Source organism: Haemaphysalis longicornis, unplaced genomic scaffold, assembly GCF_048455015.1.
Source record: "Haemaphysalis longicornis isolate Haplotype H1 unplaced genomic scaffold, Haemaphysalis longicornis Haplotype H1 scaffold_1, whole genome shotgun sequence".
Classification (NCBI taxonomy): Eukaryota; Metazoa; Arthropoda; class Arachnida; order Ixodida; family Ixodidae; genus Haemaphysalis; species Haemaphysalis longicornis.
In genome coordinates, this window is record NW_027526203.1 from 300,281,117 (window position 1) to 300,302,123 (window position 21,007).

Below are 21,007 nucleotides of genomic sequence, written 5' to 3' on the forward strand. Positions count from 1 at the left end.
GCTCCTTTGCATGAGTATATTAACAAAAAATTGTAGGCCTCATCAAGAGTTGCTCAGGGGTTGCTAGGGATGGCATTAATCAATCACGTTAAAGGGCCATGACGAAAAAAAAACACCTTCGTTCAATTTAAAATAGCTAGCCTTTGAAAAGTCCTCCCGTTTTATTTTCACCAAAAATACAAATAAAATATTCGACATCTAAAATTTCGCGCTACAGGGACGCAAAATGAACAGGAGAGACGTAGTACGGGCCAGCAGTAAGACATAGTTATCAGCACGTTAGCTGCCCATTCGCATTACAGTGATACAATTAAACAGAAATAGACGACCCACGAGAATAACCCAGTCTTATTTCGTAGCGGTGGCTTAGAATGATCAACAACACAAACAAGGTGCTGCTGTGACGTCACAGGGAAATTGCCGAAAAGTAACGGGGGTTCTCACTGCGTCATATGTTTTCTTTAATATCCCGATTATTTATTACATGTACGCGAAAAAATTGGTATCATCATTATCAGGAGAAAGCAGTCTTTTTAAGGAATGAAACTTGTATTCTGTATTCATGGACCCTTTAATACATCAGGACCATGACGTAGGGCAACTGCGCTACAGAATAAGTGATGCCTTCTCTTTCGCTCGCTGTATAGCCTGGCAAAAGCGCGCGCTGGACGCAAGACAGTACGACCGGTTGGGAGGTGAACCGGTGAACTACGAAGTAGATGACCCTGTCCTCAGGCAGCAATTTTTGAGAGACGCGTCAACGACCGCCTCGGCTGCCTGTCGACCCGCATTGAGTTGTCGGGCCCGCACTGAATGGGGACGAAATCGTCACCACTGCTGTATCAGCTCATTCGTCTACAGGGCAGATGAATAGGCTGTGCAGAACACGTCGGAGACTCCAACCCCTCCGTTGCGGGACGTGAGGATTTGAAGGGGGTGAAGAGGAATCAGCCAAGCCGCAGAGGAAAGCGAAACGGACATGCGGGTCAACTTCCGCACTCCCACCGTTACGCGCTGTGAAACCGTTAGTAACTACCCTCTCCATGTTTTGAAGAATTCGGAGCGTTTTTTTTTTTTTTTTGCCTTTCGACTGGCTGGCTGCTGACATGTAGGGTGGCACTTCGGGATCGCACGTCGCTGGGATAGGGGTGAATGAGCCCACCCTCATTTATCTCAGAAGGAAGAAGGGTTGGGCATATTGGTTCGAACATGGTAATCACAATGAATACAAGCGCAGGCACGAGGAAGGACAAGGCAGAGGCGGCAGGATTGCTAAATTTCAATTTATTGCAAACCTACGCATGTACTCGATATGCCAAAGGAAAGGAGAAAAGCAATTAAAAGGCTGGAAAACGATGAAGGTAAAACGACAAACGAAACTTGCCAGACACCTTTAGAAAAGAATAGAATAAACTTTATTGTTGTTACCGAAGGGTACATCACTAATATATAGTCAATACAGAAAGGGGTCCCAGAGTAATAACATAGTGGGACCCCTTGTTATTGATAGCATACACAGAAATAGCTTAATTGCAACTGCTAGCAGGAATGATACCTAATTTGTTTATTACCTATGTTATACAAAGAATAAACAGTAACGAGACTACGCGTAAATAGTGAATTGCTAAGATTGCATATTTCAGCAATAAATAAGGAACATATTGAACAAATGAAACACACAGCATTGCAAATAACACTTAGAAATATTTCAACAAAATAAAGCATCTGATAAATGACCCAATAATGACTGCAGTCAATCCATATACGTACATAACAGTTGTATAAATGCAAAAGGTAGGGCTATAAAAATTTAAAAGTGACTACACCAGGCGAAATGTGGATGTGCACATCAAAAGCCTATATGATGGTTCGTCAAAAATGATCGAAGGGAACGTTTAAACGTTGATGGGCGTGCTTGTGTTCTAACCGTATAAGAGAGCTCGTTCCATATTTTAATTGAAGTAAAACCAAATGTCTGTTTACATTTCTTCAGCTTTTCGCGGCACCAGGGTTAGCATCTTGTTGAAGCCTGGTTTGAACATCCGATTTGGAGCAGCGGCAGGTATTTCGTGCTTTGTATTTTTTTTTTCCTTTTCGGAGCGCACTCTCCTGGCTTGGCCACAGTGCTGTTTTCATCAGCCCCTGCAACCACACCACATCGCGTCTCCTGTTGCGAACGAAATCACCCGGCGGCCGCAACGTCTACGCCTGGTCTACCTTGGAGCTGCCTGCACATATGCATATGTGCCGGCAGCTCCAAGGTGGCTATCGAAATCCACAAGGCCTGCAAACTTGGGCACTCCGGCGACTCGTCCGGGGGCTTCTTCGCGATTCCCCGCGCAGCATGGCTTCCTGCTGCTTCACACTGCCGCCTCCGCGGGCACGCCGAAGTTTGCTGTACTTCGGGGCTCATTCGGGGCGCACCCGGGCCCAAGCTTTGCAACACTAGCCGGCCCTGTGCGGACGCTACTTTCGCCAGCAGCCGTTACATTATCCGGCAACAGCCGGCTGGGCCTCGATGGCCTCTACAAGGCACGGGCCCGTCGCTCCAGCGCCTGGCGTATTTCCGCACCACGGCCCGGTGGCCTCAAGCCTGTTCATTGCGGGCTTTGAACGAGCCCTGCGCCTTTCGGGTGTTGCGTCGAGCTCGTGGGCGGCGTGTCTTTGTGGTTGTGTGCACATGTGCGGCATGAGACTGCGTCAAACGCCAAAATTCGGGGGCTGCTCGGACTGGGGTCTTATACACCCCTGGGTTTGGGCTGTATTTTGACTTATGGCCGTTTTACGCAGACTGCCCTCCAACAAATACGAAATGTTCTATTTCCTTGCGGCAAACGTCGTTCCTATGAAGGTTTCACATTTGAACGAAGAATTGACAGGCAAAACAAAAGATGGAATGGTACACTGTACAAGCAGTTTACTTTTAAAATACAGCACTTTTCTTGCGACTCCTCCTCTAGTGCACTGCCTGAAATTTGGTGGTATTGATTGCTGATTTCGAACATTCAACACCTTTATTGGTAGGATTTTTTTCTAAACCTAGCCCGAAAAAAGTTTGAAATTGTGAAGGCCTAATTAAGGAAGGAACGGTACGATATGCTTCCAGACGTAAGGGGCATCGACAAATTTACACACCGGCTGCACTCCTTTTTTGGCATTACCGTGAGCCTTATCGGGACTTTCCCAAGGACGACGCAACCTCAGGAAAAAAATTGAACTGAAATGTCAAACTTCCCCTCTACTTCGTTTTAGGAAAGTTCGTCAGCGAATGGGAGTACGAATGGAAATTAGTGGCGCGTTGCACAATGATATGAAAAGAGGTTAAGAAGAAATAAAGGAACCTAAACACAGCAAGTGCTTCATGACAGCAGTAAATAGCCCGGGACCATTTCATTGAGCAAACATTCGTCCCGCACTGCTGGAAATCTCTTTCAAACGATCCCGCTAGACAGATTTGTGATAACAAGCCGTGGCCGTTAGATAAACAGCGCGTGCGAAAAATAAAGCAGCAAAATATTTTTGGCCCTTTCCGATGCCAAGTACGAAACGGAAAGGCCGGCAAAAGGTGTTTTTTTTGGGCCCGGAGATAAGACGTGGTTTTGCCCATCCCCTTGCGTGAGCAGTGGCTTCTGTTATTGCCAACTGTTCCCACCACTTCAGATTATGTTATCTTCTGACACGTGCATAATCAACACGAGCGAAAAGGTCATCTTAGACAGAGAATCGAAAAACAATATCTGAAGCAATAGCATAAAACTAAAATTTCTCAGTGTAGCAGCTGGGGAGCGGTCTCGTCGCCATGAACAATTTCATCTGAAAGTTTCTCTACTGCGATCGTTTAAATTCAGTTTCTAGACATAGAAAAAAATTATAAATTCAGTCCCTTATGTTGCAATTGATTTAGTTTGTCTATATATGATGTACCGTACAGGTATCTGGTGACCACTGCCTAACTATAATATTTAAACGCCAAACTAATACTAACTAAACGAGTCCACGCCTATCTGTCCAGTCTCTCTCAGCATTTCAACATTGCACGAAAACAGTTAATCATATTGCGGCGCTTCATCTGCCGTCGATTTTTTTATGGTGCAAGTGGTCCATTGGCGGTAAAAAATGGCACCGGCCAATTACGCGCCATTAGGATTTAACATTCTTGTGAATGTTGACAGCCATCGGTGGGGTGATGTGATTGGTGACCAAAAATGCTAGCACAATATGCGAGTCTAGCACTGTTGGGACAGCTAGAAGTTCAATGCGCATTTCATCCGAGTAGTGGATACATCTCAAGGTGTAACGTCATCAAGTGGACCCATTATAACTATGCTATACCAAGACAATTGCATAGACAAAGTTATTATCGAGCTTGTAAACGGAAACAACAAACAACAGAAACAACGAAAAACATATTATATTTGCACTGATAATACATACATACATACCTACATACATACATACATACATACATACATACATACATACATACATACATACATACATACATACATACATACATACATCAAGACTGGCAGTAAACAAACACCTTTAAAGGGACACTGAAGTGAATTTGTCAAGCTCCCGTTTTTGCTTGGACTGCGTAGACTGGTTCAAATTAGCACACTTTTCATCGTTTATCCGGTTGACAAATCGGTAATTATTTTACAAAGCGCGAAAGAAGAAAAACTACCATGCGCGGTTTGCGGCGGCCGCACCAACTAAAGCTGTGACGTTAGGAGGAGCGGGCACCGTGATTGGACGATGCCCAAGGTGAGCAACCAAACAAGTTTCGGTTTCGGTTTCGGTTCTGTAAAACACAACTGGTGGCGTTGTTGGATGGGCATTCTCAATAACGCAGTAATCATCGTACCGCGCTTCTGCCATGTTGTCAGCTGTGGAAATGCATAAAGATAAGCCTCCCAGGACGGCTTGGAATCGTAGCATTCACTAGCCGAGGCCTACGCAGTGCATGGACGCCCTCCGCGTACCCGCAGACGCCCAAATGTCATGCGCTTTTCCCCCCATATTTGGAGCTTGCCTCACTCATGCCTGTACCGTAAAAAGCGTGTTCGCACCAGGCCAAGGGTCTGTTCATTCTGGCCTGTGCCCACTGCCCGCAAGCAGTCGGTGCTTATGGCAACAGCACGCCAACGAGAACTCGCTAGCGCGCCAGTGCCAGCCTGCGCGCGTTCTGTGAACTAGTTCGTGGAGCCATGAACGTTGCGGCCCAAAAAAAAAGGTGAACTCAATGTAGAAAACATCGGCAGAAAACGAAAAAGTTAACTTACAAAAAAAAAACACGTACCCGCGGGGACTCGAACTCGTGACTTGCAAAACACTTGCGACAACACACCTAGCGCCCCAGACCACTAGGCCACGAGACCGGCTCAGCCGACCTTGGTAATATAAGGTATATATTGTACAACACGTTTACACTTTTATTTAGTTTGGGCATTTCAAGCAGCTTAGGTGACTATTTGTTGTATTGCGCTCGTGCAGTAAGCGTACCCCGAGTTTCCACAATAGCTCACGTCTAGCAATTGCATTTGGTAGACGGAAAAGCGTTCGCAGATGCGTAGTCGTGCTGCTGACCGCTGTGGTTGTTCGCCCAGCGCAAAAAAGTGCTTCCCGCACCCTAGTTTTACGCTGTACGGTAACAATATCAGTTGATTTGATTTCCTTAGTACCTATATTGACTTCGCTGACTCTTCTCCCGCCTTCAAGAGGCCTTATATTTTCCTACTGGCGTACCAGTCAGCGAAGCGCCGCATGTGCGCTTGTGCAGCGCTTGTGTGAAGCGACCTTGACTTGGAGCTAGATACAGTGTACAAACTAACCAAGTAAAGAAAGGCACATTCTTCCATTCACAAACGTGTCCTGGATCGTTTCAACTGAGCGAACGAATTGCGACGACCCGTCGGCGGCCGGCGGACGAAACGCTGGGCCGACTGACTCTGTCTGAAGGCCGGGGAGCCGTGCAGTAGCGCAGCCAATTGCGAGCTCGGCACCTCCTGACGTCACACGAAAACGCCACAGAAAATGGGCGAGCGTAAAGAGAGGAGGACAGCATTTTCGAATTAATTTTTTTACTATATAAAATCGCGTAAACGCGCCCAGAGTGGTCGAAACTTGGCCTGGGGACTCCGGGCTACAATTTGCGCTAGTAATCCCGCAATGTTTACATATCACTTGAGTGTCCCTTTAAGATGTCCTTTTCTGCCAGTTGGTGCATGGCTTCATTTAGAAAATTAGCAGCGTGACACAGGGGTACGAACATTGTTTTATTCGTCGCTGTTCATCCCGAATTAGCATTGTGCGTGCGGGAGGGACGGATCTACCTTTCCGCTACCATTATGCACGAAATAGCTATTCGGCGTAGGTAGCGTCAAAACTCTGACGCACTTCCCTAAAGCGACAGCCTAAAAAATTGATCTTGTTCGTGTCTGACGAGACCATTTTGTTAGTAAGCTACGGCGCTGCCGTTCTTTTAGGCTATGCAGCACAACTTCGTAAGCCCAGGTTACTGTCCTAAACCATACCAAATTATTGCTCTAGTAACGTACGTTACATGGCTTGCACATGACGTCACTGGTATCCTTTTTGGTGACTTCTCAAATTTCTACCATTTGCTCGGGAGAAGTGCCCTAGGTAAGTTCAGAGCCTTTGCAGTGATGCAGCAATATGGCAGCTACAGTAACGTCAGTTCAAGCTATCTATTGGACCGAAACGAACCTTATATACGCGCAAAAAATTTCTTTGGAGAGCTATGAAGAACGTTGTAACTTTATATTCCTATTAAAACCGTCTCTTCGAAACGGTGAATTCCAATTCTCAACGATACCTGATCGCTATTATTTTTCTTTAGCATCAGAAACAGGCGCCTTGCAACTATCATCGGTCGTCTATGCGTCCCCGTCCGCTTCCACTACGCTAGGCTTGACAGCGGCAGCGGTTGTTGTTAAGTTCCGAGTCTTCGTGCCGCCTGTGATCAGTTAATCCCCACGATCACTCATCGTTGTCTTTGTCGACGCAAGAAAAGCGTAAAACTTCATGGCCCTTCATTATTCTCGTCAGCATCTTTATCGACGCGGGGTCCATTAAGAAGCTAAATCTTAATTGTCATGGGACTTGAAGAGGAGAAAGCTCCAGGTTTATGCCGTGAGAGCCTGCACCGGCCGTTGGAGACAGTGGGGCAATACCGACGTAAACATGTGTCCAATTAGAGTGCATCAGCTTCGTTCAGTAGTGACGCAACTTGCCCCAACCCCCGTCCCCCCTTTGCGATCGACCGCATGCCCCGCAACAAGTAGCAGTGGAGCGGGTCCCAGGGGCAAACGTGGCTGTATCTAGTAGGTTGCGCTAGGTGTCGTGACCGCTGACGCTGAAAGTGGGAGCACTACAATCCTCATATTTTGTTTGTCCGGGCTTGTTTCAAATTACCTGTATCGATTGTATTAACTGATAATCTTCAATTAGCAGTCCGAGAGTCATGACGGACTGCTTGTAGTGCGATTCTGTGTTCTTTATTCGGTATGGAGCTGTGGCGATTTTTTCCCCCGAAGAGGGTCTCCGGACTATCTGCATACCTTCATGAACTAATATCGTGCACTGAATGAACGAAATTTTATGTTATCCTTCCTTTATTGGAGATCCACAAGAAATATGTGCAAAATATCTGTCGTCGGTCTTGAAGGTCGTCCAGTCTTCCTCCTGCGGCAGTGTGAAGGCAAGTGTCCGAGCGATTTGAGTCTAGCTAGGGAAGGGCATCCACTGGAACGGTCGAAGGAGCCGGGCGATTTCAGAAGGGGATGACGGCGCGTACTCCGACCTCACCCTGTGGCTTCCCCCGGTAAGACTGGCCGTTGAAGCGGCCGAAGCTCTGTGACCCTTCAGCGTATCCAGTGACCCTGCCACCGTTCTTCGAACGGTGCAAGTCGTACTCGCCACGAACGCCCACGTTGGCGTTGAAGTTGCGACCGCTGTTGCCGGACGCCGACCCGAACACGCCTAGACGATGCTGTAGTGGTAAAAGCGTAGAGAGAAGAAGAAGATGATCAATACTTCAGCGCACGTGTAGCGGCAGAGTTGCGGCCTGCACGTGACGTGGAAAACTTTAACTCAGGTACAGGGCGTAAGCGCATTCGAAAAGAGAAGGAGGAAAGACTGAAGTCCGACTAAAATAATACAAGCATCCATCAACACGCTGCGTGCCAATTGCTTGGTTTCCTGCTACGAAAAATCATTGCTTATTTTCCAAGCGGAAATACTTAAAGAGTAAAAATAGTGTATTAGGAGCCTCTTTACTATGAGAAACAAATAATAAACACTTACACGAGGAGATTCAGGCTTGAAGTCGAAGTTTGGACGTCTCTGGGTGGGAGAAACAATTTTTGGTTACATGGCTGGTCATTTAGCTGATGATTAACATTTTTCTTTCAGATTACAGGGGTGGGTATACCTGAGCTGCTGAATTGTTAGGTGTTATTACGTTCTCGAAGCTTTTGAAATTTATCAAACTAAAAACAGAGACGAAGCGCTACTAGCAACTGAAAAGTTTAATCATGAACACACATACATATATACATACAATCAAAACGACCGTCGTCACATCATGTACGCCTTCAATCTACCATATGGCAAGATCACGGGGAACAACGATCAAACTACTGCATACAGAGAAATGCCCTTTGTACTAGAAATGACATTAAGAAGAACCGCGAGTAGGGCTTCTTGGTATAGGTCCATGATGGGTACATCGCTAAAGACAACTTGGACAAGAAAGACCACGGGACGAAGCGATAAAGCCACCTACACCGAAACAGCATAGGTGTCTTTTGCACTGTACCCAGCATGAACCTATAACAACAAGCCCAAACCACAGTTATTCTTAAAAACAGAGATAAACGAAGGCACTTAAGCGGCTTTCTGCTGTTGCCACGCTAAATATTGCGAAACACAGAAAGAAGGCCGGATTAATGGTTATAGTTGTATGAGCTAGCTGTATGACGGTGATGGCTAGCTGCAGTAAAAAACGAGTCTTAAATAGGATAAAGTCTACTCACTTGCGCCGCAACCAGGCTGACAGCTTTGGGAAAGGAAAGAAAAAACACATGGTTAGTTCAAAATTCATTTCAGGGAAGGAGGCTCCCATTGAAGCTTCCAATAGAAAACGTAGAGCTCACTGAAATAATCAACAATGCATGCGAAGTATCCTGGTTTTTATTTTTTTTGTCGGCGGTGGACGATGCTCAAGGATGGGCAATGCCCATGCCTGCGTACTGTGTACCAATGGTACTCAGTAGGCATCACATAAAATGCTAAGCGCCAAACTAACTGCGGTAATTTTCTGATATGCCAGGAATTGCCGTAAACAACACCTTTCGGCCACTTGTGGCAATGAATGGACTGAGTACCTTATTAAACTAAAACCGGATTCTTTGTAACTGAACGATATATCATGTCCCCGGGTCTGCGTCCCCGTATGGCACCCAAATCCGTAATCCAAATTCGGCGAATTCGGTAAAGGACAGGGCCTAGTAGTATGCGATTTGGCTTAGAAATGGGACACGCGCTGCGGCGTAGCACTGCACAAAAACATCAAAATTCCAATTGAAGTTTTGTGCGCGGACTCTACACCACCGCTTTCAGGTGCCCCAAAACAGAGAGCTATACACTAAAAGGGTCATTAAGACAAAATACAAATTTGGTTAATTAATAAGACTGCTTTGCCCCAATAACCACGACACCAATTTTATCGCAAACCTAAAATAAATAACCGAGAAGGTAAAGAAAACGTATGAAGCAGTGGTGACTGCCCGGCCACTTTCCGGCGATTTATCTGTGACGTCACAGAACCTTGATCGTGCGATTGGCGACCGCCGATCTAAGCCACCGCAAAGAAGCGTGAGTGGGCGATTGTAGCGGGGCCTCTAGTTCCGTTCGATCGCATCGCTCGAAGCTAACGGGAACTTAACACACACTTGTCAGTGCTTGCACATCGCGGGTAACTTCTACGCAAACAACATCACCGTAGTACGAAATTTCCAAGTTATCAATATTTCTTGCATGTTTTTTGTTAAAGAAACGTCTTCCATAGCTGTAATGAGGCTGAGGAACTTGCCCTAAGGCTAGCTCTTTCAAATGGAGCAAAGTTGTGTATTGTCGTCATGGCCAGTTTAGGTTAGGCGCCGTGGAGCTGTTTAACGCGCACACAGCCCCCGCTGCCGAGAATCCAAGCTCGCCCTTGTGCGCATGCATCGTAACGTCTTAGCCACTGAGCCACCCTGGCCGGTACAGGGGAAAATATCGTTCTTTCAGTGAGGTAGCAGCACGGCTAACAAACTTTTCATTTACATCATTATGGCTGCGTATACAGCGTCAGCAGCCTTGACTGAGCCCTCTGCATGAGACGTCATTGTGTCAGAAAGGCCTAAAGGAGTTTTTGAGAGCATGTGAGCGCTTTTACGTCTCGCCGCTTTCAAAATAGAAATGAAAAAAAAAAACAGGTATACTATTATTTTGCCTTGTTGAGGAAACATTCATGAAACGCTTATAAGAGCTGCCTATAGGGAATCACGGGTAGAAAAAAACTTCTTTTACTTCTGTAATTTTATCTACATTAGAAAAAAAAAAGACCTTAATGCATACAGCACATCAAATTCATCATAAGGCTGGAAATTTGCAAATCATATCATAATATTATACCCCGTATAAACAAGTGCTTAATATATGAAGAAAAAAAAACTTCGCCCGCATTAGGTGCATCTTGGCTCGGCGTAATTAAAAGCGCGCGGTTTTCGCGAAACAGCTTTGTAAGCACAACCGCCATCACCAAGTACGCGGCACACTGAAGGAACGCAAAGTATCACAAAAGCTGAATTGGAGCCCTTTATGAGCAAAAAAGGAGGTCTACCAGATGGTCTTACCTATCACCGCCAGAAGAATTGCAAAATACTGGAGACGCATATTTTCGATGGAAGCGACGAGGCTGGCAACGTAAAACTGAGCGTAGCTGCTTTTTGCCTGAGTGGTGGTGAATGGCTCTTGCTCGGGATTTTATACCCTATCTGTTTGGATGCAATAAGCGGACACGCACTTATTTTTCGTCTTGACTTTCTGACGTCCTGGCAGTCACACTCTCTCTTCGCGGTACCGCTCGTGAAACTTGAGGTTCACATCTGGAAGAAAAGGAAACTTGCCGCCAGCCTGAGCAATGCCATGGCCTCAGCGAAGGGCGGCCGACAACTCCGCAAGGGTCGATCGCTTTCCTCCAGGGCAACGCGCCAGCTGTCGGGGCTTCCCCCGCTGGCGCTACCCCTCCTCACCGCTGTCATCGCTCGGGTCATTGAAGATCCCGGTAGTTCCTGCTCCAGCGGCGATGAAAGCGATGAAAACTACAAAATTCAAAGCTCTTCATCAAACGTACTCCGCCCACACGTCACCAAATGGCCTGGTATCTCGCCAGCTTCCTTTTTCGCAGGTTTTTTGTGAATCCATGCAATAACATTGACATCCTACAGAAAACTTCGCAGAAGCTGGCCAATGTTCCGTGCGGTCATCTATCCAAATGATTGAAAGATAAAAAAAAAACGGTAGGTAGTTACTCATCGCGGCGTTTACCGGTTCGGGAGAAGGCGTTCTGCTTTGCCTCAATAAGTTTACCACATAAAAATGGATGAAATTGCTACAGATACCCTCACGCGCAAGAGAAAAAAAAAAGCAATCATGTGTCCCTGGCACCTCGGTGTGGGCCACTACCTATCATGGTAAGAAGAAAACGAAGGAATAAACATGGTTTAACGCCATTTAACAATTGCCACCTTAACATAACATCGGAAACATGGTTAACAATTTCCACCTTGATATAACATAGGAAACATGGCCGAGTCACGCAGTTCCGGGAATTTTGCAGGTCAGAGCCTGTTCTATAATGGTACAAAAAAGAGCAGCCCACGAGGTAGCCTCCCACGAGCAACTATGCTGGATATATTCACATGCGATCTAGAACTTTGAAATGGGGACCTTATTTTCAAGGATGTTATGGCCCCATCGGATAAGCACTCTTGATTACTTTAGCCCAATTAAAAATTAAAACATGGTGGCAGCTACTCCGTTAATTTTGTATGAAAAGCGCACCGTTTTTCATATTTTCAGAGATACGTTAAACGTACGTTAAGTACGTTTAATTTTTGAAATGAAAGAACTAACTTGTAGAAAAACATACCACCCTGGGCCCGGGTGGAACCAGAACCCATGACCTGGGTTTGAGCCGTGGGTTTTGGTCCCACACGGAGAGCATGTTTTTCTCGACTGTCTTTCTTTCATTTAAAAAAATTAAACATACTTGAACCCCCCCCCCCCAAAAAAAAGGAAGAATTCCTTCCCCTCTGCTTTTCTTGGCATTTTCGACTGCTGTCATTTATTTCTGTGTTCATTGAACGAGCCCCTCCTTTCTCACACATATTTAAATATAAACTAAACGGCGAAGATTCGCGAGGGGAGGGCAGCATTTTAGTCGAGCGATTGGGCAGCACAACTTCAAATCACACAACTGATGATGATGATGATGATGATGATGATGATGATGATGATGATGATGATGCACAAAATAAAGAAATTGCCTGACCCAATTACATGATTATGGGCATTCACCGGCGATGCAGAGAAACGCTCGCTTGTGACGGAAATCATTCCTCAGACTAGTTTGGCCCTATGGTTGAGGCAGCTGCCTGTCGCAGTCAGCCCTCACTATTTACACACACACACACAGAGAGAGAGAGAGAGAGAGAGAGAGAGAGAGAGAGAGAGAGAGAGAGAGAGAGAGAGAGAGAGAGAGAGAATAAGGGTTGGCAGTCAAGAAAAACACGGAAAGCAAAGGGGGGAACGCGGTAAATCATAGAAATAGATGAAAAATTTTTTGAGTCAGAAAGAAAGTGGTGAAAAAATGCCCGCCGGGTGGGATCCGAACCCACGACCTCCAGAATACCGGTCTGGTGCGATAACCACCACGCTACCGGCGGGGCTGTTTCCCCACCACTTTCTTGGTTATTTATGTTAAGGTATTTTTTTTGTTTCCTGCACTTGGGGGTGGTAGCCAGCGCCACTCGGACTACTCGGGGTGAAGGGGACCTTGTTAACACCTGGGCCGGGACTCGAGTGTCTACGACATGTCGAGAGTGGTTGACCAGCGTTTAACCCTCTTAAGCTACCTTTGGCACCAAGACTGCCAGAACAGAGGCCCTCACTATTCATGTAGCGAATCCGAAATGGGAAATGAGGGGCTCGGTGAATTAAGACAGAATAAGGGTTGGCAGTCAAGAAAACCACGGAAATCAAAGGGGGGAATGCGGTAGATCATAGAAATAGATGAAGAATTTTTTGAGTTAGAAAGAAAGTGGTGAATAAAGGGTGGGGAAACAGCCGCGCCGGTAGCGTAGTGGTTATCGCACCAGACCGGTATTCTGGAGGTCGTCGGTTCGGATCCCACCCGGCGATCATCCCACCCGGCGGGCATGATCTACCACTTTCCCCCCTTTGCTTTCCGTGGTTTTCTTGACTGCCAACCCTTATTCTGTCTTAATTCACCGAGCCCCTCATTTCCCATTTCTGATCCTCTACACACACACACACACACACACATATATATATATATATATATATATATATATATATGTGTGTGTGTGTGTGTGTGTGTGTGTGTGTGTGTGTGTGTGTGTGTGTGTGTGTGTGTGTGTGTGTGTGTGTGTGTGTGTGTGTGTGTGTGTGTGTGTTTCTTACGCTCGGGGAAGGGGACCTTTTTTATCCCCTGTGTTCTGACTCGAGCGGCTGCGACATGTCGAGAGGAGCGGTCGACCAGTGGTCGACCCGGCGGGCGTGTTTTTCTCCACTTTCTTTCTCTAAGAGATCTATATCTGTCTGAAGAATAATAAATGATCTGCCGCCTTTTCCCCTTTTCTTTCCTTGGCTTTCTTGACTGTCTAGCCCTATTTCTTTTTTTATTCAACGAGGCCCTCATTTCACATTCTGATTCGCTGCATGCATAGCGAGGGTCTCTATTCTGGCAGTATTGGTGCCATAGGTAGGTTAAGAGGGTTCAAAGCAGGTCGACCGCTCCTGACAGGTCGAGACGCTCGAGGCATGGCCCATGGGTTAAAAAGATGGTCCCCTTCACCCCGATAGTCAGAGGGGCGCTGGCTATCAACCCGAAGCGCCGGAACACTTACCTTAACATAAATACCCGAGAAGGGGAGCACGGCCCCGCTGGTCAGTATGGCGAGGAATGAAGGACTCGTGTTCAAGAAATACAGGTATAAAAGCCAGCAGTCTACAACGGCAAGGTAGGTATAGAAGAATAGTACGACGTTTCTTTTTCCGAATTAGTGCAGTTACCTTTTTTTCATGTTGGGAAAGAAAGTGGAGAAAACACGGGTCCATGGTGGGGACCGAACAAACGCCTTACGATTACGCACATCTCGGATACCTTACCATTTCGGCTGTCTGGGCGACTGCGCTCTCCGCTGCTTTCTGAGGTATTTATATTTAGTAAAACTGTGTCTGACGGCCATGGCGGGCAGGGGCGGTGTAGTGCGGGCGGAGTCGCACGTTACAGCTTCGTACGGAGTGAATGAGCGCATTTTTTTAAAAACGTTACAGGCAAGAATACCGTCCAAAACTCAAGAAGCTCTTTGTTTGGAGGAATGAAGCCACGTTCACTTCTGAAAAACATTTTATAAATGGCTGCCAGCTTTGAAACATTTCTCTGCGCTCACTGTACTTAGAAGTGTCTTTGATTCGTAGCATACAAGTATTATACGAACGGTTCTCTGTAGCTATCAAACTAGCAAATATTAAAGCATAAACGCTCGCGACGCTTATCAACAACTTGCTTCGTTGTATTTCATATTGCAGATTTGTTTAATTCTGAGCTTGTTAGTTCATTATGCCAGCCTTTGACCAGCTTGAAGTGCAGACAAACACATATGGAGGTGCGTAATATCGTTGGCGCGCGAATAGAACTCTGCTGGGAGTACGTGCATTTATGTTGCATGGAAGCTGCCCATTGTCCAAGGGTTGAATAAAAAAGTTGGCACAGCTTGCACCAGTGGTGCAAGGCTGGAGAAACAGCAGAGCTGGGGTTCAACCCAGCTTCTCCCCACGCTGACAGCGGATCCCAGGAGAGAGGGAGCAGCGGATACCAGCAGTGTCAAGCCGTTTTTAACGGCACTGTATAGCTAGCAAATACCATTAAGCTATGTACTGTCGTGATGCATTGAAATACGAATAACGGAGCGTGCGGCTTTCAGTACATGCCGCGCATCCTGGTGACGGGCAGCGTATTCGCAGTAGGAACAAGTAACAAGCGTTCGTTACCAACCTTGGTATGTAAAGACCATCGTTTTTCCATCGTTTGTTGGGCGCTCGGCACCATAGAGTTTCTTACTATATACACAAGAGAAGAGTCTGGCGCTAGCGTCTATGCGGCTCACATCAAGGCCGTCTGCGTCGCCATGAGCCTCTGTTAAGCCTCGTTATCACCTTAGTTTCTTCATTGGCGTTGATTAAAACGTTTTAGAGGCCGAAAGTTCAAACGCAATGCCACGTAAACGCAAACACTGCGTAATTTTAAAATATAAAACAAAATACGCTGTTTTAAAGCTAAGGAAATAATAAATAAAGCCTGTACCTTTTACTGAGAGTCTGCCAGAACGGTTATGGCGGCTATTCTGCAGACATGCTGGTACTTAATAATAATGTAAAATTTTGGGAGAAACTCATTAAAGACTTATTTTTCAGACATTTCAAATAATAAATTCTTCGAAAAGCTCCGATAGATTTTAGGCGCGTACGTATGAAACCATCGCCATCGCGGGGTTTTTGTTAGTGTTTTGGTAACAGATCGACTGCTGCAGCTTTCCTGACAGAAAATGACAAGCTCAGTCAAGATTGCCGGGCACTGTGAACATACGTACTGCTACTGCAAAAAAGAACGTGGAAGCGCATTCTCCTTACCACAAACTAACGTGTCTACATTGTGGGTTTGTACTTATGTAAAATTTACTGATGGCCGCTGGCTGGCACTAGTCCTCCCACTTTATTATAATTAAGTACAGCTGTCTTAGCATGAACTGATGCAGCGAATTTCGAGTTTCCAAGCAAAGCCAGAGAAGCAAAGCGAGGTTCGGCCATTTCGGCCTCAGCGGCTACTTCGTAGACATAGCACTGCATAGTGAAGACAGCAAACCAAAGAAGCCGCCTAAGAATCCGATAGACATGCCAAGACAGCACTTGTGGTCTTCTCATAAGGCCATAAGCTCCCGCTCCGACATGGATTCCCAGGCGCAGTTTCGTGTCTAGTAAATTTACTTTAAAACTCTATGCTCGACACGAGATAAAAAAAAATTGGCTCCAATGCACGCTGTGTAGGTGGTTGGAAAGCAAAGCTGTACGCGACAGCCACAACAATTGCCCATGCGACGTCCCTTGAATTCACACACGTGGCTCTACAAAGAGTGAAACCAGAAACTCTACCAGGCGTTACCTCGGATTCTCGGGGGCGGCGTTCCAATAGTGTCCCAAGCGGCGACGCCGCCACTGTAGCCCGGCCGTGCGTCGGCAGAAAAAAAAAAAAAAAAAACAGAGAGGAGCGTCTTTTGAAGGGTGAGAGAGTGGAACCTAGCTCGGGGCTACACCACCACGCGACACAAATGCAGACACCGAAACAATTCGGCATGTGAGCTTAGTGATTCCCATTTATACAGATTTAAACTTGTTAGTTTAGTGTCAGCTAGCTCCGACGATTCGAGGAATTCTCTCCGCCGAGAAACGAAAACGGTCGGCTACGGGGCGCTTAGCCACTCGACACCCTAGTTTCTCCCATTCGATCTTCATTCGAGCCACGACCTAGCTCAAATTAGTAAGTTTGATAATGCTGAGAAAGCTGAGGGAACTTCATAATCGCTATTTATGAGAACCAGTTGCTCCTTTCGCCTTTTGTAATACCTCTTAAAACACAACCGGAGAACGCTATAGCGCCCATTTGCCGCGCTACTTACGCTGTGCTCCGTGAGGAAGGGAGATAAGGGCCCGTCGAAGAGAGCGATGTCGGCGCTCCTCTTTAACTTATTCCATGGTCGCCTCCAAAATGCGCCATCTCCCTAGGGACCCCAGCCGCTGAATAAAAACCAGCGTCTGTATATCCATGTCCACGTGTTTTTGCGTAACTTAGTCGCTAAGACTCCGGGCTCTCTCTGCGCTTATCTTAGGGCCCAGGTTCAATCCCTGTGGTGCCAGTTTATTTATTTAGCTTGATTGGGAGTTTCTTGTGGAGCACGCCACGACGAAACCATTCGCTGGTAGAGGTAGAAAACTTCGCTTTAAAAAATAAAGGAATGTAGGTACGTGCGCCGTTTTCCCTGAGCGCAGCAACGAAGTTAGATAACGCTCGCGTGAGTAGGCGCCGAACGCGACGGGAAGACAAACCATAATGCTCACACGCCGAGCGATGGCCTGCCAATACCAAGGTTGGACACGAACTCTTGTATCTTGTTCGTATTTCGCATGCGCGGCTCGTCGCCAGGATGCGGGCATGTACTGAAAGCCACGCGCTCCGTTGGCCGTATTCAAGTGTACCTCGATAGTACAGTGTTTTATTCAGTAACAATCGTCGTCATCCCTTTCGTCGTCATCTTCTGACGGCACAGTCGCGCAGGGAAAATCCTTTTGTAGCACGCCTTTGCCTCGGTAGACCACCACTTCTTCGTCAGCTGGTACGGTGGCCGTCTCCCCTGGCGGATTTTAAAGGGATGGCTTGACAGATACGTTTTCATCGTCTTAGGCGAGGGGGACTCGGGGTGCGCCGGTTGCTACACTACGAAGACGACGAAGGCGGGAGCTCCGTAAGCCCACGCGCAAGCCAGGACGATGCCGTGCGGTCGCCGCGAGGCACGCGCTCACGTGCGCTCGACATTCTTTTTTTGCTAAAGCCGCGGCGCGAGCGCCGTGGACGCCGGACGATCGCCGCGAAGCCCATGCTCACTTGCTCTCAGGGTTTTCTGTGTACGCCGCGCGCTTCTGTTAAAATAAATAATCCAGAAACTAAGCTTCGTATATGCTAATTATATTAATTAACAAGTTTGACAGAATTTGGTACGATTGAATTTCTGCCGTTCCTAAGAGCACACCGACTATCGCGGGAAACTGCATATTGTGTCAGCAAGTCGTTAACAAATCAAATTTATGCAATCCAATTTGCGGCACGAAGCACTTAGCTTTCATTGGTGCCTGTCTTCCATCAGAGTTCGCCCTCGCTCTACACGCAAACTGTCCCTTCATTTTTCTTAAGTTTCAAGAAATCAATACAACCAAGCCGAAGAGCACGCTCGGTGCAGAACCCGACCACGCAGAGCCGGCGAGCCCAACCATACAAACAGCGCTGGCTAATGGAAACGGGGTTAACACTGAATCCCTTGCTCGCCTCGACAGCTGGGCCACTGCCCCTCGGCTGTCAGCGCGCTGCACGCTTCTTCTGCACTCGCCAGGCGGGCTGCCACGGCCGGCATAACAGTGAAACTTTGTTATCAACAAAAGTACGGCTGACTTATTCCCCCCATTTGAGTACCAAGGCTTACAAAAATATGCCGGGCAAAAGGCACCAACACTTTAATCAGAAAACAGAGGGAGAAAGCTACTCCCAGTCATTTTAAACCCGCGGTAACTTGAACGGGGTTTTGTTTACGGAATAAATCCCTGGCATTCAACAAGAACAAGAACGAACGACGTTTGTTCAAATCAAAAGGGCACTGGGGACATCTGATTTTTCCCCTCGCTGTCCTATATGAAAAGCAAATGGGGACATGTTTTTGCGGCGATTTCGAAGGTCAGTTCCGTGGTCAGTGTTGCATTTTTAAGTCCACTTCAGATGGCGCAACCCTATACAGATACCGACTACCTCTGAATAAAAACGCAAAAAAAAAAATGATAGCATGCAAGCATCCAATTGTCGTACTAGTAGCATGGGTGAGGAGGTTCATACGTTCCAAAGTGGTTCCTTGAGGGGGACTTTAGATGCATTCGAGGAAAAATAGTTGTGCATACTAGAAGTACACAGAGATATGTTAGAATCCCACGTTCCGTTGATCTAAATGAAGACCTCGTTTGATTCAGGATTGCCATTGGACCGTTCCTCCGTCCTTCTCGCCGTTCCAAATGGCCGCGCACGAGACATCTCGTAAACCCAGGGTCATAACGCGGCACTGTAGGAAGTTCGTTGGCACCACTTTTAGAACTCGATCCAATGTAGGCATATCTTAAACCCAGACATGAAGGCCACGTACGCAAGACCTAGAAAGTGGCCTAATTGTAAATGTGTGCGAAGCTCGAAAAGAACAAGTTTCAGATGCGGAAATAACTCTGCAAACGTCGGTGGTGTCGCTGCAGTTGCAAAGACGGAAGTATGGTGCGTGCGGTTGCTACTAGTCTCATCTATGTTGCTTGTGGCCATAACTATTGGGTAATCACGTGAAATTTAATTAAGCTTTCTATGTTAAAAACGTATTTGGCAGCAGTTCGCAAGCTACATTTATTTTTGCTGTGAACACCGACGTTCCCTGAGCGCGCTCTTGGACAGCAGTCTGGCCCAGGGGGTGCGCGGAAATAAGCTACTGGTAGTTATAACATGCAGATCCGTATTATTGCAAACGAGACATATTAACGATTCTTTACAGCGTCTGCTATTTACATGATTGAAGGGCACGTTTTTCAAGGCTGGTTCGCGCCACGTGCGCCAACCTAGGAGCCATTTAAAGTTCTTCAATATGCGTTGCAGTGACGCCACGTGTCGCCCAGCGGTATAATAAATTCCGCTGGAGCCTGGGGATCCGCCCACCCCAGTTTCAGCTCTAAGAAGGGCTTTCAAAACGACGCCTTTCAAAAGGGCTTTGAAAACGACGTCGCATCGAGTGTGTAAATCACGACGTTGGTGACATCAGTGCAGTTCCGTGCTGTGCAGCACCAGTGCAGCAACACTCATTTTGGAACTGGTAGAGCATGCTTGAGAAAGATGAGTGAAAGCAGAGAAGTTCCGAATCGAAATTACCTAATCGACTACTTAATCAAAGCCCACATAGCTTCGCCAGCCAATTCCCTTCTGGTTACACGAGTTCCCGCCATTTTGCTACGCAAGGGAGAAATCGTAGGGGTGTAGGGGAGTGGGGGGAAGGGGGTCAAGTTTTAAAAAGACATGCTCGGTGGGACCTCCCTGAACCACAGAAAAAAATGGACTTCTTGATGTCTGCATGACTGATGAGAAAACTTAAATATTTCATCAGCCATTGGTCGAGAAAGACGATATTCGAGTATCGGATTGCTTGTACGAAAGAATTACCCTTCATTTTTGATACAGGCACTGCAGTGAGGTAAAAGCGAAACGTTAGACAAAAAAAAAATATGAGTAAAAATACTCTGCTATACAAGGCACTAAGCGAATGTATGTGTACTACGTTTCATTCATCTGCACATTTCAGTTTGATCTCCCTTTTGTAAATAACCTTAGCAAGTTGACCGCCTTCCTGGAATCTGCATTTTAAATTCCACCTACTATTCTAACTTTGCGGGGCGAAAATAGACGTCCTTCTGGGCTGTAATGTAATGTCGGAAATAGGCCACCATAACTGGTAGAAGATGCCTATTTCTATCGCAACGAGTTTTAAGCGGGAAAAGGAGAAAAAAGACATGCGTAACAGGACAGGGACGTAAAGAAGGAACATAGAACCACCCCGCTAGACTTTAAGTAATTTTATTACATTCAACATGCAAGCATTAATACAGAAAGCTCCCGCTCGACGCGTACGCTCTGCAAGAGCGGTGCCTTGGTTATTGCATGAGTGAACGTGGAGGTATTGAGTGGGAAGGCTGAAGGGGCGACACAGACGCGGTCGTGATTGCATGTCGCGAGCCTTCCGTTCACAACAGGCCGTTAGGCGCGGCGTGCTCATCGGCGGGATGCACGTGCAAG

The 21,007-nt window shown here is 46.7% G+C and overlaps 1 protein-coding gene across 2 annotated transcripts in view; it reads right to left on the bottom strand.

The window, feature by feature from the left end:
• Positions 1-7,619: 7,619 nt before the first annotated feature.
• The window catches only part of LOC144149195 (uncharacterized), an 85,956-nt gene continuing 72,568 nt past the window's right edge, over positions 7,620-21,007 (bottom strand). The window contains exons 1-4 of one of the 2 annotated variants that reach the window (XM_077680728.1): positions 10,923-11,070; positions 9,060-9,082; positions 8,329-8,367; positions 7,620-8,014 (exon numbers count right to left, since the gene is read on the bottom strand). In XM_077680728.1, the coding sequence (XP_077536854.1) occupies positions 7,796-8,014; positions 8,329-8,367; positions 9,060-9,082; positions 10,923-10,962 (321 nt within the window). In that variant the 5' untranslated portion in view covers positions 10,963-11,070 and the 3' untranslated portion in view covers positions 7,620-7,795. Of the gene's footprint in view, positions 8,015-8,328; positions 8,368-9,059; positions 9,083-10,922; positions 11,071-21,007 lie in introns of those variants that run through there. The other variant, XM_077680733.1, reaches the window with a different exon arrangement.